This window comes from Apteryx mantelli, unplaced genomic scaffold (genome assembly GCF_036417845.1).
Source record: "Apteryx mantelli isolate bAptMan1 unplaced genomic scaffold, bAptMan1.hap1 HAP1_SCAFFOLD_20, whole genome shotgun sequence".
NCBI lineage: Eukaryota > Metazoa > Chordata > Aves > Apterygiformes > Apterygidae > Apteryx > Apteryx mantelli.
This window is the reverse complement of record NW_027118553.1, coordinates 2419271-2437843: the sequence shown is the minus strand read 5'-3', so window position 1 is coordinate 2437843 and position 18573 is coordinate 2419271. Positions and strand designations below refer to the sequence as shown.

Sequence of the window (18573 nt, the reverse complement as noted above, 5' to 3'; positions counted from 1 at the left end):
AGGAGAAAACCAACCCACAGTGCCCATGTCTCTAGAACTAAACCTATAGAAGCCTATGGGATTGGATGGCTGTCATCCAAGAACATGCAGAGAACTGGCTGCTGTGACAGCAAGGCTGCTCTCTTCCATCTTTGAAAGGTTGTGGAGATCAGGGGAAGTCCCAAAGACCAGAAGAAGGAATATGTTGTGCTCACCTTCAAAAAAGGCCACAAGGACAACCTGGGGAGCTGCAGGCCATTCAGCCTCATGTTGCTGAGGAGTGTGTCATGGAGCCAGTCCTCTCCGATCACTTTTCTGGGTGCATCATGAAGGTGCCTGGGAACAGTCAGCATGGATTTACCCAAGGTAAATCATTCCTGACCCACCTGATTGCCTTCTGTGATGCAAGACCTGTACTTGTGGAGGAGAGGAGAGTAGTGGATGTCCAGTAGACATCCAGATGGGCAAAAAGCTGGTTGGATGATCAAGCTCAGAGGGTTTTCATGAATGGGTCATGCTTGACCAGGAAGCCAGGGAAAGGTGGGGTATGCAGGGGTCTACCCCACATCCTGTCCTCTCTGAAAACCTCATCAGTGGGGCAGAACAACACATGCATCAGGACAGGCAGAGACCTCACCAGCAGAGGAGTGACCCCGAGGAGAAGGCCTGGACATTACGAGGGGTGGCATATGAGCCAGTGGTGGGTGCTCACCACAAATGAGGCCAGCTGCATACAAGACTGCATTAGGAAGAGCGTGGCCACCCAGGCAAGGGCAGTTCTTATCCCCCTCCACTCAGCACTGCTGTGGCCACATGCCTGGAACAGTGTGTCCCAGTGCAGTACGCCCAGTGCTGGAGGAATGCGGAGCAACTGGAGAGGATCCAGAGGAGGTCTGCCCAGATGGGGCTGGGTGTCTGAAGCACATGGCCTGTATGGAGAGGCTGAGGGACCTGAGCGTCTTTAGCCTGCTGAAGTGGAGGCTAAGGCCAGTAGAGTAGTCACCTGTGACTGCCTGTGACGGGGTGGGTTCAGAGATGGTGGATTTTTTCTTGGTAGTAGGAAGCAGCATGAGAAGGGGAAAGAGCCACAAAGTGCATCTTGAGAGGTTCACACTGCACTTCAGGTAACGAAAATGTCACTCATAGGGTAGTGCTGTGGTGCAAGAGGACACCCAGAGGGACTCCGTGATCAGCCCCTGGCTTTGTGTTTCAAGGAGCAGCCAGCAAGGACAGAGGGATGTCAGTAAAGGTGGGGAGATCCTGCAGTGAGAGCAAGGTGGGGAAGCAGGTTGGGTGTCTGCAGGCTGCAGGGATACAGGCGCAGCTTTGGGACAGCATAGGACAGCCTGTGGTGGAGATGACTGAGGGCAATGCCAAGGCTGAAAGCCTCTAAAAGAACTGAGGTCTTTGTCCCATTTGCTATGGCTAGTGTCTCTGCCACCGAGGCCCACGACAAGATGACGTTTCCTTACAGCACTGTGGCCTTGCTGCCTCCTCACCTTCACGGAGCCCAGGAGGTGCTGTATCGTTGGCCTGCACTAGGCATTGTGCGGCCCCCAACCTGACACTGCCCCCAGGAAGAGCCCTGAGCAACATGTGAGGGAAAGGATCACCCTACCCAGGGGCTGGCTGTGGGTCTTGGCCATTCTGCTTGATAACACACAGCAAGGTTGACTTGGCATCACAGCCACCCGCACATTGCCTTTGCCTACCTGCAGTCAGGGCCTCCAACTTTCTGCTCAAATCAGCCCCTGGGGAGCTTTTGTTGATAATGACCCTCAGTGGGACCCATTAACGCTCCAAGAAACTTGGCGATTTCCTTCTGACGTAAACTTCTTGAGAGGTTGCTTCAGTCTCCTCTCAGCATTGGAGGTTCATGGGCTCAGCACCAAAGACACCTGAGGGGTCATTAAAATGCAAAGAGTTGTAACAACTCATGCCTCTCCCCATAATTTTCTTCAGCTCTTCAATTCTTGTGCTGTGGCTAATTGGAGAGGTTTCAGCAGTGTATTTACAAGAGGAAGATTTCAATGAGCTTTTTTTTTTTTTAAAAAAAAGGATTTCTGTTTTTAAAGTTTCCTTTTTTTTTTTTAAGCTTACAAACTAGAGTGAAATCCACCTTCTCCAACTGGTATTGATTCAGAGTGTCTCCTAATGAAGTCTGGACAGGTAGGAAAAGCACCATCCTGGAGGTCTGACATCCATGCAAAATATTCCTCCCCAGCTCCCCAGCCCTGACACTTCCCTCATCAGCCACTGGGGACTTTGATCACTCTTGTTCAAATCGAACCTTTTTTCCACTCAAGGCTGCAGCTGAATGTTACAGCTCATGGGCACCAATTCCCACCTGCTTTCCTTAGACAACGAGCTGCAAACAGGCACAGAAGGATTTGTCTTAATTGCGATCAAACAAAAATAAACTTGATCCAGTGTCATAAGAAGTAAAATACACTCCTCAACTGTATGTCAAGTCCAAGTTGCCTCCAGTGAGGTCCACAGTCTACAAGGAATAACCTTCCTTGAACTGTTCTTCACAAATAAATAGGAAAGGCTGGATAGACACACAGTGCAGGTTGAAGAGATAATGAGACTCCTCAAACACAAGGCAAGCTATAGACTCCCTGAAGCTTAAAGCAGCAACTGGAGAGTTGAGAGGTATCTGACTGATAAATAGTAAGGGGAGGAGGAAAACTGGGAAACTATGGAAAATGCATATGTCCAGAGAGTGTGATGTAAGGTTTACTTTAGAAGTGATCAGTTTAATCTGGGCATGTGCAAATATGAGAGAGATCACTGAGACTACATCCACAGCCTAATACACAGAGTAGTGTAAAGACAAGGTCAAGGGCAGATTGATATTTTTTCTCCGCAGATTAATATCCATCCTGAATATTCCCACTATTTCATTATAGGAAAACATTGACAGTAAAATTAGCCAAACATTTGAGCTGATGAAAGTGTGCTCATATTTTTGAAATGTTGAAAACAGTTCTTCACCTTTCCAGGGAGAGCTAACGTGTCCAACCACAAGCACCCAGGGGCACTTGGAGAGGCCCTGGTGTCTCTGAGGCACCTGCCTGGGCCTGGCAGCTCGCACAGGGGACCTGCGGGAGACTGGAGCCCCTTGCAGCTGCAGAGGGAGGCTGGGCAGAGGGGACCAGGGCACCTGCAATGGCACCAGCCGCCCATGACCCTGAGACTGCATTCCACCCCAGTTCCGAAAATCACTTTCCTTTTCAAACAGAAAGATAATGCATAATTGCCCCAAAAGACTAGCATACTAAAACAAAACAAACCAAGAATAACAATAAGAACACAAAAAATTTAAAAGCTGGAAGATCTAACAAAACATTTCTTTGCTTTAAGTCTTTGTCTTAATTTCCTTCTACTTTCAGTTTTCATGTCATTTCTAAACATTTCTGTTACAATCAGGCCTGCACCATTAAAAAAGATATCTTTGTGTCTCACACAGAGCCCAGTGCTCAGAAAAACACCCCCTGCCCATGGCTGTCTGTGCCACTCCTCACTCTTTGCACAGAGCACGTCACGCTTTGAAGTGTTGGGCTCTCTCGACTGGTGAGGAAAGCAGGGTGACCAAATTTGCACAAATCTCAACATATCTGTGTTACCATGATGTTTTAAAGGAGTCCCTAAAACATCTAGCTACACTCCCTTTTCATTCCCTCCACAGTCAATGAAGTGCAACTTCATTTTGGGGGACAACAGGGAGGAGGCTGATCTCACCCCATGCCAGACCCCATCAGTGCAGATGTCTCTGGCTAATCCAGCTGTCTGGACTTCCCTTTCTAGTCAATGCAGAGAAATAAGTTGTCTCAACTGAGTTGTTTTCAGATACATTTCCTAATGACAAGCTAAGGTCCCATACGAGCCACCTCCAAGATTTCCAGCACCACATGGGAACACAGCTACCCCAGGGCATCTCAGGCAGCAACAGCCTCTCTGTGTGGTCAAATGAATCAAGCCCCAAAAGGAGATTCTAGTCATAAGTTGAAATCTCAAAAAATAGCTCAATGCAATAATTGACAAAAATCCTCCTTTCCAAAACTTCACACAGGTTTTACCTTTGCCAAATATGCTTTCATTCTTAATAATTGGCAGCACCATGTTCGCGCACTACAGTAACCATGGCTATGAAGCATGGCAGGGACCAGGCTTCTAGATAAAGTTCTCCAGATGATGTGTGTTAAGAGCACCTTTGCTCTTTTGTGGCGTATCACCTCTATCTTAAGCACTGCAGACTGAGAAACCTTGCTGAGCACTTTGAAAACCAAAGAGCCTGCTTTGGTGCCTCAAGGAGGAAGGCTGCGTCCTGTCCCAGATTGTCCAACATCCCGCTTCTACAAAAAGAGCGACACACAGGAGAAATCAGTTTTGAGGCTCACCAAAGCATCTCAGCCTGTGGCCACACTTTGTGCTGTTTCATCCCACATGACTTTGATCCTGTTTTTTAAAAATGCCAAACCCCAAAACAACACGGAAGTCCTGCATTCTCACATACGTCTGCCCAATGTGGAGATCTGACAGTGCAGGGACACAGACATGTCCTCTCCAGGGCTCCCTTTGAGATATTTCACAGCCTTTGGCACCATCTGGAGATGTTCCTGGAGGATTTGTCAGCAAGTTTTGTAAAATAACTGGGGTGACAGGAGGTGTCTGCTTCCCCAGAACACGAGTGGAAATCTCTCAGCTGTCTCCCTGGCTGCTCCATCTCTGTGGCAGTGACCTTCTGAGCCCCCAGATGACACGAGCTGAGGTCACAGTGGGATGTGCCGCATCACAGGGCAGTCTCTGCGGTGCCGTGGCGGTACTCTCACTTCTCTGCGAGGCCCAGGAGCTGCTGAGCATTGGTCACGTGCTCCCCAACACTGCTCTTCGGAGCCGCTCCATGGCACGGATGGGGGACAGGAGGCAGCGGGGCCATGCTGGGGCCCCTTGCTGCTAGGCAGAGGAGAAGGGACACACTGGAGAGGAGTTCTGGGTGACGAGATGGGAAGACCATCCCTCCTCCTCCCTGGCTGGAGAGGCAATCCAAGGGCAAGGGGGCAAGTGAGATGGAGAATTGCTGGACTGAGACCGTGAGCCTCCACCACAGTTCCTTGTTCCCAATGCTCCTGCGGCTCTCCACCAAGGTAAGGGCTTCAGGAGCGCCTTCCCAAGGTGTTGCACAGAGATGGTTAACTGCAAAAACTACTGTGGGTCCCGGGCTGGGGGTGTGGCAGGACAGGGTAGGGGCTGCCACAAGAGCCCTGCCTCTGGGTCCCGTCTGGCTTGGGGGACAATGTGGCAGCCAGGACTCCTGGGTACTGGCGATGGGGCTGCCCTGAGCCCCCAAGGCTCCTGTGGGGCTGGATCCGTCCCCTTGTGGAGGGTGGGGGGCAATCCATGGCCAGGTTGCCCTAGGAGTGGGTCCCCCTTTGGCATCTGGATCTGGCACAAAAGGGGTCCTGCATCCTGCAGCTGGGGTGTCCTGCAGCTCCCATGGGGCTCCCAAGAGCCTACTGGAAATGCCCATATGGGAGAAGAAATCTTCACCTTGTAATAACCCCAAGGTGTCTGCTCCTTTGGGAGAACCTCTGCTCCTTCCCTATGGATCCTTTTATGCTTCCAACTTGGCAGAGCATGGTTTGGGCTCAGAGATCTTGTCCTCAGATGGCCTCAGCCCCTGTCCTCCTGCAAATGGGGGTCAAACCTCTGCACCCAAAAGACAGCCGGTTTGGGAGGGCACCTTGGGAACAGGTGGGGGTGCCATGGCCACCCCACAAGTCCCTGCTGACCCCAAGCATTTTTCTCTGAGCTGGGGGGGGCAGTGCTGGGGGCAGTCCAGCAGGGCCATCTCCCCCAGCCCCCTCCCGGACACACACCTCCACTGCCCAGCACTGGCAGGCCCAGAGCTGCTCTGCCCCTGGCTGCCCTGTGCCCCTGGGGCTCCTCAGCCCTCCGGAGCGACACGCTGGAGCCCAGCCCGGCCCCACAGAGAGCAGCCCCTGCCTGGCCGCAGCCCAACCCTGCCAGGCACAGCGCGAGGGCTGCCGAGCCCCTGGGCTGCTGCGCGCAGGGGGCCGGGGCCCCAGGGACCACAGGGCCCTGCTGTACCCTGCCCTGGGGGCAGCAGGATGCTGCCCGTGGGCTCCGGCACCCCAGCCATGCCCAGGGCCCCCGCACTGGCGCCAGGGCCGGCACCAGCACAGGCCCCAGGGCTGCTCCCCCGTGCCCCCCACGGTCCCTGGGCGCAGAGCAGCCAGGAGCCCCGCGGGGCCCCTGCAGCAGAGCCCAGGCCTGGCAGGGCAGCGGCAGCGCCCCGGGGCCCCGCATTGCCTGGGCAAATGGAGACGCCCTGCCCCGAGGCCCCACAATGCCCTGCGATGCCCTGCGATGCCGCCCACAACATGGCGTCCAAACGGGGAGGAGGGGGAGGGGGCAGAGCTGGCTGCCAGGGCAGGAGGCTGCACCGTTTCCACAGCAATGCGCCCAGTGCTGCATTCCTATTGGCCAGCAAGGGGAGGAGGGCAGGGCTGGATTTGACTGACGGCTCTGTCAACCAGTCGGAGTGCAGAAAGTGGGAAAAAAAAAATACCTGAAGCAGAGCAGGAGCAAGGCCGGAGCGAGGGAGCGGGCGAGAGCGGGTGTGAGCGGGGCTGGCGGGGCTGCGGGCGCCTTCAGCTGCCGGCGGGTGCCCTCCTGCTTTCCTGCAGGAGCTGCAGCAGGGGCTGGTGGGGCCGTGAGCACGGCACAGAGCGACCGGGGACAGAGCGGGCAGCTGCCCTGCAGCCAGACGTGCCGGCCTGCCCCGAGCAGCTGGGCTGGGGCGGCTGCTGGGGTTTGGGGGCAGGAAGCTTTGCCCCTGCCGGTGGTCGGAGACCCATGTTAAAGCATTTCCCTGAGCTGCTGCTGCCACCGCAGCCCCAGGTGCTGCTCTGAGCTGCGTTTGGGAGCTGCTGGGCAAAGTGTGAGCAGGCTGCTGGTGTCCTCGCGAGGGGCCCTTCCCAATGGTCTCTTTTGTTCTGAAAATGGCATTTCCGAGTGGCTCTGAGAGAGGCTGTCCCCGCATGTCATGCCGTGCCTTAGCCGTTGTTTTTGCTCCCTGCCTCTTGCTTTACCCCAAGACCTGTGACCCTGGCAGCAGCCTGGGGGATGTTTGCAGAGCAACTCTGTAAGTGGGAGCTGTTTTGCTTGTCAAGGGCCTGGAAAGTGGATGAACAGCCAGTGCTCCCACTTGCCGTTGTTCTTTCCATGCTCCTAGGTCAGGGTGAAGAGTTGCTGAATTGTGACTCTGCTTGTTTCGCCAGCTGAGATGCCCTGGCCTGAGTCCTTCCGCGTGTCTCCAATTGTCAGGGCATAAAAAAGGAGAATGCTGGTTGTCCTGGATGTGTAGGGGATTTGCTGGGTTTGTTCAGCACTGGGGAAGGAACCAGACTTGTGAGTTGCGGGAAGGGACTTGTGGGGTGGCGATGGCACCCCCACCTGTTCCCAAGCTGCTCTCCCAAACAGACTGTCTTTTGGGTGGACAGGTTTGACCCCAATTTGCAGGAGGACAGGGGCTGAGGCCATCTGAGGACAAGATCTCTGAGCCCAAAACATGCTCTGCTGAGTTGGAAGCATAAAAGGATCCATAGGGAAGGAGCAGAGGTTCTCCCAAAGGAGCAGACACCTTGGGGTTATTACAAGGTGAAGGTTTCATTTCCCATATGGGCATTTCCAGCAGGCTCTTGAGAGCCCCACAGGAGCTGCAGGACACCCCAGCTGCAGGATGCAGGACCCCTTTTGTGCCAGATCCAGATGCCAAAGGGGGACCCACTCCCAGGACAACCTGGCCATGGATTGCCCCCCACCTTCCACAAGGGGATGGAGCCAGCCCCACAGGATCCTTGGTACTCAGGGCATCCCCATCGCCAGGACCCAGGAGTCCTGGCTGCCACACTGTCCCCTGAGCCAGACGGGACCCTGAGGCAGGGCTCTTGTGGCAGCCCCCAGCCCTGTCCAGTCATTCTCTCAGCTCAGGATCCACAGCCAACTGTCTCTGTGCGACACCTCAGGAAGGAACTCTTAAAGCCCTTACCCTTGGTGGAGAGCCATGGGAGTGTTGGGAACAAGGAACCGCAGTGCAGGCTGATGGTCTCGGTCCAGCAGTTCTCCATCTCACTTGTCCCCTTGCCCTTGGATTGTCTCTCCAGCCAGGGAGGGGTGAACGGTCTTCCCATCTTGTCACCCAAAACTCCTCTCCAATGTGTCCCTTCTCCTCTGCCTACCAGCGAGGGGCCCCATCATGGCCCCCCTGCCTCCTCTCCCCCATCCTTGCCATGGAGCAGCTCTGAAGAGCAGCGGTGGGGAGCTTGTGAGCAATGCTCAGCAGCTCCTGGGCCTTGCAGGGAAGTGAGGGCACCGCCATGGCACTGGGGAGACCTGCCTGTGATATGAACACCCCACTGTGACCTCAGCTCGTGTCATCTGGGGGCTCAGAAGGTCACTGCCACAGAGATGGCACAGCCAGGGAGAGAGCTGAGGGATTTCCCCTCATGTTCTGGAAAGCAGACACCTCCTGTCACCCCAGTTGTTTACCAAATCTTGCTGACAAATCCTTCAGGAACATCTGCAGATGGTGCCAGAGCCTGTGAGATATGAAAAAGGGAGCCCTGGAGAGGACATGTCTGTGTCCCTGCATTGTCAGGTCTCTGCATTGGGCAGAGCTGTGTGGGAATCTAGGACTTCCAGGTTGGCTTGGGATTTGGCATTTTTTGAAGAGAGGATCAAAGTCATGTGAGATGAAACAGCACAAAGTGTGGCCACAAGTTGAGATGCTTTGGTGAACCTCCAAACTGATTTCTCCTGTGGGTTGCTCTTTTTGTAGAAGCAGGATGTAGGACAATCTGGGACAGGACGCAGCCTCCCTCCTTGAGGCACCAAAGCAGGCTCTTTGTTCTTAGAAGTCCTCAACAAGGTTTCTCGGTCTGTGGTGCTTAAGATAGAGATTTTAGGCCAGAAAAGAGCAAATGTGCCCTTAACACACATCATCTGGAGAACTTTATCTGGGACCCTGGTCCCTGCCATGCTTCATAGCCATGGTTACTGTAGTGCACGAACATGGTGCTGCCAATTATTAAGAACAAAAACATATTTGGCAAAGGTAAAACCTGTGTGAAGTTTTGGAAAGGAGGATTTTTGTCAATTATTGCATTGAGCTATTTTTTGAGATTTCAACTTATGACTAGAATCTCCTTTTGGGGCTTGATTCATTTGACCACATAGAGAGGCTATTGCTGCCTGAGATGCCCTGGGGTAGCTGTGTTCCCATGTGGTGCTGGTAATTTTGGAGGTGGTTCATATGGGACCTTAGCTTGTCATTAGGAAATGTATCTCAGAACAACTCAGTTGAGACAACTTATTTCCCTGCATTGACTAGAAAGGGAAGCCCAGACAGCTGGGTTAGACAGAGACATCTGCACTGATGGGGTCTGACATGGGGTGAGATGAGCCTCCTCCCTGTTGTCCCCGAAAATGAAGTTGCACTTCATTGACTGTGGAGGGAATGAAAAGGGAGTGTGACTAGGTGTTTTAGGGACTCCTTTAAAATATCATAGTATCATAGATGTGTTGAGATTTGTGCAAATTTGGGCACCCAAAAATAGATGAAGCTGGTCACCCTGCTTTCCTCACCAGTCGAGAGACCCCAACAACTCAGAGTGCGACGTACTCTGTGCAAAGAGTGAGGGGTGGAACAGCAGCCGTGGGGGTGGTTTCCTGAGCCTGGGCTTTGTGTGAGATGCAAAAATATCTTGTTTAACAGTTCAGGCCTGATTATAACAGATAATTTTAGAAAATAACATTAAAAATGAAACAAAAAAGAAATTAAAACAAACATTGAAAGTAAAGAAATGTTTTGTTATAAGTTACAGCTTTTTTTGTATTCCTATTGTCTTTCTTGATTTGTTCTGTTTCAGTCTACTAGTCTTCTGGTGCGATTATGCATTATCTTTCTGTTTGAAAAGGAAAGTGATTTTCAGAACTGGGGGGGGATGCAGTCACAGGGTCATGGGTGGCTGGTGCCCTTCCAGGTGCCCTAGACCCCTCTGCCCAGCCTCCCTCTGCAGCTCCGAGGGGCTCTGGTCTCCTGCAGGTCTCCTGTGTGAGCTTTCAGGCCCAGGCAGGTACCTCAGAGACACCGGGGCCTCTCCAAGTGCCCCTGGGTGCTTGTGGTTGGACACCTGAGCTCTGCCTGGAAAGGTGAAGAACTGTCTCAACATTTCGAAAATATGAGCACACTTTCATCAGCACAAATGTTTGGCTAATTTTAATGTCAGTGTTTTCCTATGATGAAATAGTGGGAATCTTCCGGAAGGGTATTAATCTCAGGAGAAGAAATATTGATCTTCCCATGACCTTGTGTTTCAACAGCTCTGTCTGTTATGCTGTGTATGTAGTCTCAGTGATCTCTCACATATTTCCACATCCCGATTAATCATTTCTAAAGTCATCTTTGCATCAGACCATCTGGACATATGCATTTTCCCTTGTTTCCCAGTCTTCCTCCTCCCCTTAGTCTTTATCAGTCAGATACCTCTCAACATTGCAGTTGCTGCTTTTACCTTCAGGGAGTCTAAGGCTTGCCTCCTCTTTCAGGAGTATCATTATCTCTTCAATCAACTCCTGCACTGTGTGTCTATCCAGCCTTTCCTATCTATTTGTGAAGAACAGGTTAAGGAAGGTTACTCCTTGTAGACCGTGGACCTCACTGGAGGCAACTTGGACTTGACATACAGTTGAGGAGTATATTTTACTTCTTATGACACTGGATCAAGTTTGTGTTTGATCGCAATTAAGACAAATCCTTCTGTGCCCGTTTGCAGCTCGTTGTCTAAGGAAAGCAGGTGGGAATTGGTGCACATGAGCTGTAACATTCAGCTGCAGCCTTGAGTGGCAAAAGGTTAGATTTGAACAAGAGTGATCGAAGTCCCCAGTGGCTGATGAGAGAAGTGTCAGGGCTGGGGAGGTGGGGAGGAATATTTTCCGTGAATGTGTGACCTCCAGGATGGTGCTTTTCCTACATGTCCAGACTTCATTAGGAGACACTCTGGATCAATATCAGTTGGAGAAGGTGGATATCACTCTAGTTTGTAAGCTGAAAAATAAGGAAACCTTTGAAAGCAGAAATCCTTTTTTTTTTTTTTTTGATGCTCATTGAAATCCTCCTCTTGTAAATACACTGCTGAAACCTCTCCAATTAGCCACAGCACAAGAATTGAAGAGCTGAAGAAAATTATGAGAAGAGGCATGGCTCCTTAGGGATTTTTGCATTTTAATGTCCCCTTGGGTGTATTTGGTGCTGAGTCCATGAACCTCAGATGCTGAGAGGAGACTGAAGAAACCTCTCAAGAAGTTTACGTCAGAAGCAAATCCCAAGTTTCCTGGAGCATCAATGGGTCCCACAGAGGGCCCTTACTAACAAAGGCTCCCCAGGGGCTGATTAGAGCAGAAAGTTGGAGGCCCTGATTGCAAGTAGGCAAAGGCAATGTGAGGGTGGCTGTGATGCCAAGTCAACCTTAATGTGTTTTATTAAGCAGAATGGTCTAGCCCCACAGCCAGCCCCTGAGTGGGGAGGTCCTTTCCCTCACATGTTGCTCAGGGCTCTTCCTGCGGGCAGTGTCAGGGTGTGTGGGGCAGCGCAATGCCTAGTGCAGGACAACAATACGGCACCTCCTGAGCTCCATGGAGGTGAGGAGGCAGCAAGGCCACAGTGCTGTAAGGAAAGATCATCTTCTCGTAGGCCTCGGTGGCAGAGACACCAGCCATAGCAGAGGGGACAAAGACTTCAGTTTTGTTGGAGGCTTTCGGCCTTGGCATTGCCCTCGGTCATTTCCACCACAGACTGTCCTATGCTGTCCCAAAGCTGCACCTGTTTCCCTGCAGCCTCTAGACACCCAACCTGCTTCCCCACCTTGCTCTCACTGCAGGATCTCCCCACCTTTACTGACATCCCGCTGTCCTTGCTGGCTGTTCCTTGAAACAAAAGGCAAGGGGCTGATCACAGTCCTTCTGGGTGTCCTGTTGCACCACAGCACTACCCTATGAGTGACATTCTTGTTACCTGAAGTGCAGTCTGAACCTCTCAACATGCACTTTGTGGCTCTTTCCCCTTCTCATGCTGCTTCCCACTGCCAAGAACATCTCCTTCATCTCTGAACCCACCCTGTCACAGGCAGTCACAGGTGACTACTGTATTGGCCTTAGCCTCTACTTCGCCAGGCTAAAGAAGCCCAAGTCCCTCAGCCTCTCCGTACAGGCCATGTGCTTCGGGCCCCCAACCCCATCTTGGCAGACCTCCTCTGGACCCTCTCCAGTTGTTCCCCATTGCTCCAGCACTGGGCGTACCACACTGGGACACACTGTTCCAGACGTGGCCACAGCAGTGCTGAGTGGAAGGGATAAGAACTGCCCTTGCCTGTGTGGCCACGCTCTTCCTAATGCAGTCCTGTATGCAGCTGGCCTCATTTGTGGTGAGCATGCACCACTGGCTCATATGGCATTCCTTGAAACATCCAGGGCCTTCTCCTCGGGGTCACTCTTCTGCCAGTCAGGTCTCTGCCTGTCCTGATGCATGTGTTGTTCCACCCTGCTGATGAACCTTTCAAAGAGGACAGGATGTGGGGTAGACCCCTGCATACCCCACCTTTCCCTGGCTTCCTGGTCAAGCATGACCCATTCATGCAACCCCTCTGAGCTCCATCATCCAACCAGCTTTCTGCCCATCTGCATGTCTCCTGGACATCCACTACTCTCTTCTCCTCCACAAGTGCAGGCCTTTTATCGCAGAAGACAATCAATCCAGTTGGTCATTAATGATTTACCTAACCGTATTGTTGTCCTGCACTAGGCATTGCGCTCCTCTGTAATGGTGAAAGGAGGTTCCCACTAAGTGAGCAAACCCTGCAGTGCCCAAGGCCAAGGAGAAACAGAGATGAGCTGTGTCAAAATGGCAGGAGAGGGGATTGCTGCCTAAGCTGATTTGTAGCACCATGGAGCCTGTGACAGAGCTGCATCCATCTCCAGGCAAGACAAGGTTGCACTGAAGAAGTCCCTGGGCCTGGGCAGCCTGTGATCCAGCCACCCTGAGGTCATCATTAGCACAGTCCCTGTTCATATCATGTGGCGGGGTGGGAAGAGGTTCAGGAGGAGGAGAGCTAGAAGGGTTTGAGAGTGCAGGGACTAGAGCAGAGAAGTTGCTGTGATGTGCCTCCCATTTATGCAGCACACATGGATGTAGACGGGATGGACTTTCCCTAAATGCAGTGGCAGGATTCAGTTGTTTGGGCACAGGCAGGAAATCCAAGATGCCCTGCAGCACTTGCACAGCAACTACTATGAAGGGGCTTGGTTTTCCTGCAGGTCCCATGCTGTATCTGCTAGAGACATGTGTGTGTGCTGGACACCCCAGGCATCTGAAATGGCCCTGCCAGCCTATTTCTATGTCACTGAATCAAGTGCCTGCACTGGATGACATCAACTGTTTGCAATGTCAGGATCTGCATGTGTCCCAGCTTCCTGGTGAGTGGAGCTCTGGCAGCAGTGGGCATCTAGTATCCTTTCAGGTGGCCAAGGCAATTCCCTGCCTGGCACCCAACTCATGCTCTAGAAGGATGTAGATGTCACACTTGCTCCATCAGAGCAAGCAGACACTGGCACATGTTTTTGACCACCTCTGTCTCTTCAGCTGTCCCCAGGTGTTTGTGTGTGAGCAACCGACTCTCATCCTCCATCTCCAGTGATTACAATGGCAGCTTAGACAAACAGCTCCTGTGCAGACCTCTATGTTGTGCTCACTTCAGTTTTGGGAAGGAGAATCCCACCTCCTGTGAGTTTGTGGAGTTCACGGGAGGGATCTGAATCCCAATCAGTCCCAGGGGCTTCTATATAGGCATGAGATGCCCAGATTGACTCATCTGAATCAACATCTGAATAATGTGTCAATGAGCTCCCTTCTTGTCCCCAACCAGCTGTCCTGCCTAGTTAGGAGATGGGAATCGGGGCTTCCAGAGTGGGACATTTCCACCTTTCATAGATAGCCATGCTCTGATGAAATAAATTGCAATGCTGGAATCAGTCTCTCTGCACTCTTTGGAAAAGGAAAATAGCTGGTTATTTTAGTCTACTTCAGGGAACATTTCCCAGGAGGAGGCAGACCAAGGGACAGAGAAATTCATGCCTTCAGCTGGGCCCCTGCTCTTGAGTGGGGCCAGGCTCCTGGGATGGAGGGAGATCATGGCAACCAGGCAGCACTGCTGAGAGACATCTGTGTGCAGGAGCAGCTCCTCTGCAAAGAGCAGCAGGGCTCTGGGCACTGCCTGCTGCTGCTGACATGAGATGAGAAGTGAAAGGCAACGTGGAGTGGGAGGCCAGAGGAGAGCTCCTTGTGGGAGAAATCTTCACAACTCTTGACACAGTAAGTCTCTGGCTGCAGGGCAATGCTACTGTGGTTCCTGGAGGGGTCTTCCGAACCCAGTCCATCCTATGACTCTTTTTTTAAAGATTGCTCTCCCGACTTCTCCAGTGTGGAGGATGGGGAGACACTGCAGAGCAGGGATTCCCAGCCACACCGTCACAGCGACAGGGCATCCTTCTCCTTTCTTCCAGGGAGGGCTGCAGGGGTGTGAAGCTGGGGTGTGCACACAGGTCTGCATAGACTGTAATTCAGAGCAGTGTCCCTGTGCCCCAGGGAGCTGTGTGCCCAGGGCAGTGACTCTGCTGCCTGCAAGGGTCAGCATTCATCCTGCCTGGGGAACTCCCCATGGTGCTGGGGGGAGAAGCTCTGGGTGAGAGGAGATCCCCGTCAGGGCAGGTACTTTCTCCCATTGAGAGGCTGCTGTGTGGGTCAGGGCTGGGGAACATATCCGGAGGAGACTTTTCAACAGGAATGCCAAAGCAGGGGACACCTGGAAGAGAAGGAGCTTTCCTGAGCCTGTGCTTTCAGTTCTTTTCTGTTTGGGTGGAGTGAAATGGGATTGGATCAGTCAGGCTCAGACAGGGGACTGAGGCTCCAAAACAGTGACACTGAGAGAGGATCAGTTCTGGGAGGGACTCAGCAAATGCCTTCATCCAGCCCTCAGCCTAAGGACAGAGCCAGCATCACCTTTCCAGCCTCAGCAAGGTTTCTCTCACCTGCTCCTTAGCACCTGCAGACATGGAGGTGCTCTTGGGCAGAGCCCTTCACCAAGGAGGTTTCTGCAGGGCAGAGCTGAGCACCCAGTGGGTGGGATGGGGTCTGTGAGCACTGAGAGGGGAGAGACGTGGGGACAGAGAAACAGCTCCCCGCAGGGACGGCTCCAGGCAGCAGAGTCATGCTCAAAGTGTGAGAGGAAACTGTCAACTGCAAGGCCTCCTCTCCTCTCCCAGCCAGCACAGCCCTCTGCTCTCAAGGCTGTGGGGTCCAGGACAGGAGTCATTTCCTCAGCAGCTGGACATGCAGGAGAGGAGACACTCCTGAGTGCCCCTCTGTCCCTCCCTGTCCCTACCTCCTTCAGCACAAATGTCATGGTATTGTTCCATGTTTCCCACCTGCCCATGCTGCCCTTGTGCTTCCCCTTGGACTCTCTGGGCAGGGGGTTTCTGATGCAGTTCAGACACCGAATTTGTGGGTCCTGGCATGCAGACGTGTCCTTGACAATGAGGTGCTCCAGTGCCCCTATAGCCTGTGGGGCTCTGAGCAATGCAGTGGGGGGTCTGGGAATGAGCCAGGTCTCTTGTCAGGACACCCCATCCTTAGGATGTTCCCCATTGTGCTGGGGTGTCTGGCTGGGCTGCAAGCTGCCCTCCACAAGGACACAGCTCTCCCATTGCAGCTGCGTGTTATTTAGGTGCTCCATGGAGAAGCCACCTAGATCCTGAAGCCACGCTGAGACATGCTGGTGGGTGGCTGGATGTGGGCAGCTGGAAGAGCCTGATGTGTTGCTGGCTAGAAGGAGAGGGCTGAGACCTGCCTCATGAACCCTCAGAAAGAGTGCTGATGGGCACTTTGCAAGTGCATTCCTCTGCTCTCCGTCGTGTGGTTTCTTTTTCGGGTAACACGAGTGCAACTGTCCTTCACCTCCGAGGTGCGAGCACAGGGCAGGTGGGAAGAAGGCAGCTGGACAGGCCAGCTCTGCTCCCTCTGCACTAAAGCCAGAGTGAATCCTTTTGCCTCTCCAGAATCACAGCTGCTCACTCTGAGTGCAGCAGCAATGCTGAGGATTTCTACCTCCAAGAATCCTCCTCAGCTGTGACAGGGTCAGCTAAAGAAAACCAAAGAAACCTTAAAACTATTCATGAACCCAGTATATGTATAACTGGGAGTAAAGATGCTGAAAATGCCTTCAACATTATGAGTGGATTAACTCTGACCGGAATTGGTAATATAAATTTTAGTTACCCTTGTTCCCAAGTCGGCAGTGCTGTAGGTCAGGGCTGACTCCTCTGGAGCCCATGGGCAGAGGCCCCTGCTCCTCACAGCAAACTCAGCCAGCACAGACCAGAGCTCAAGCAATGGAGCTCAATGACAGTGCTGCTGAGATGGGGAGAGGTAATGTGTGTATATTTGGGAGGGTTTTATGAGAAAGCTTTCCTCAGAGAAGGCTATCCTAATTTATCTCTATCATCTGTTCTTCTTTGGACAGTCCACAAATCCCAGAGGGAGCAAAATGTCCAACAGCAGCTTCCCGAATGAGATCCTCCTCCTGGCATTAGGGGACACACGGGAGCTGCAGCTCTTGCACTTTGCGCTCTTCCTGGGCATCTACCTGGCTGCCCTCCTGGGCAACGGCCTCATCATCTCAGTCGTAGCCTGTGACCACCACCTCCACACCCCCATGTACTTCTTCCTCTTCAACCTCTCCTTCCTCGACCTTGGATCCATCTCCTCCACTGTCCCCAAATCTATGGCCAATTCCCTCTGGGATATCAGGGCCATTTCCTACTTGGGATGTGCTGCTCAGGTCTTCTTGGTTGTCTTCTTGTTAGGAGGAGAGTATTCTGTTCTCACAGTCATGGCCTATGACCGCTACGTTGCCACCTGTAAACCCCTGCATTACGGGACCATCATGAGCAGCAGAGCTTGTGTCAAAATGGCAGCAGCTGCCTGGGCCAGTGGTTTCCTCAATGCTCTGCTTCACACTGCTAACACATTTTCACTACCACTCTGCCAAGGCAACACAGTGGACCAGTTCTTCTGTGAGATTCCCCAGATCCTCAAGCTCTCCTGCTCAGACTCCTACCTCAGGGAAATTGGGCTTCTTGTAGTTAGTCTTTGTTTATTCTTTGGGTGTTTTGTTTTCATTGTGCTGTCCTACGTGCAGATCTTCACAGTTGTGCTGAGGATCCCCTCTGAGCAGGGCAGGCACAAAGCCTTTTCCATGTGCCTCCCTCACCTGGCTGTGGTCTCCGTGTTTGTAGGCACTGGCCTGTTTTCCTACGTGAAGCCCCCATCCCTCTCCTCCCGAGCTCTGAATCTGGTGGTAACTGTTCTGTACTCAGTGGTGCCTCCAACACTGAACCCCCTCATCTACAGCATGAGGAACAAGGAGCTCAAAGATGCCCTGAGGAAAGTTATTTCATGGACATTTTTCAGCAGTGATAACATTGCCATTTCTCTCCACAGATGACTCCCCCTGTGTCCCGTACCAGGACTGAGCGTTTTTTCCTGACTTTATTTTTATTATGAGTATTATTACTATTATTCTTATTATTTGTTATCATGTTGCTGCACAAATGCTTGTGTTCATTCCACTTTTACTGAGACTGCTCTCTCACCTGGTACCCACATAACACTGGGTCAGAGCTGACTCCCTCACAGTATCTCTGTAATAAAGTAGGTTCTACCGAGTGCGGTGTTTGAAGGCTGGGCTTTTCTTCCAAAGATGGTGTCAAGAATATGCCCAAGGAATTGCAAGACAGAAGGGCCTGCTTCATAGGATTCTCCATGGATTCAAGAGCAAAAAGCTCATAATCATGTTATGATCTCTTAGAGACCAAGGGCTGGATTTAGGACTCACCCGTTGGCGTCCAGCGACAGTGGAGGGGATGAATGGTCACAAATTTACATACCCACAGCTGTCCGACATGTTAAGGCACAGTGTCAGATGTCTATCCTTCTGGAGTGGAATCTGGAGGTGCCAGGAGAGCAAAGGGCATCTCCTGGGACAGTACGTGCCTGGAGTGGGCAGTGAGTGGAGCCTTACAAAGGGAGAAGTTCTCCAAGGTGGAGTCACTTAAAGGTAAAGCACTAAACACAGGGATCCAAAGGCAAAAGGGGACTCTGCAATTCCAGGAGAGGCAGTGGGGACCTAATTGGTGTTGGGAAGGGAGACTTCAGAGTGATTCATGTCACCCTCTGTGAAATACCAGGGGTAAGATCTAGAGGTGAACCTGGACACAACTAGTAGCTTTGGAAATGCTCCATAGTCCCTCCAAGCACCTGCCCCATGCGCAGTCCCCTGGAGGGATTAGAGGCTGTGATCCCCATTTGGTTGGATCTGCTTCCCACCCTGACCAGCATGGCCAAGGCAGAGTCGCCCTGTGGCCCCACAGCCCACTCTCTCTGCAGAGCAGCACTGT

At 52.4% G+C, this 18573-nt stretch overlaps 1 protein-coding gene across 1 annotated transcript; it reads left to right on the top strand.

Moving 5' to 3' along the window:
• The first annotated feature begins 16661 nt into the window (after positions 1-16661).
• LOC136996088 (olfactory receptor 14A16-like) lies at positions 16662-17621 on the top strand. Its single transcript, XM_067317082.1, has one exon. It carries the CDS (start codon positions 16662-16664, stop codon positions 17619-17621), a length of 960 nt encoding a protein of 319 aa, XP_067173183.1.
• Positions 17622-18573: the final 952 nt, after the last annotated feature.

Bases quoted from the DNA above. Each gene is read 5' to 3' on its own strand.
- LOC136996088 (XM_067317082.1), top strand. From the start codon at position 16,662: ATGTCCAACAGCAGCTTCCCGAATGAGATCCTCCTCCTGGCATTAGGG.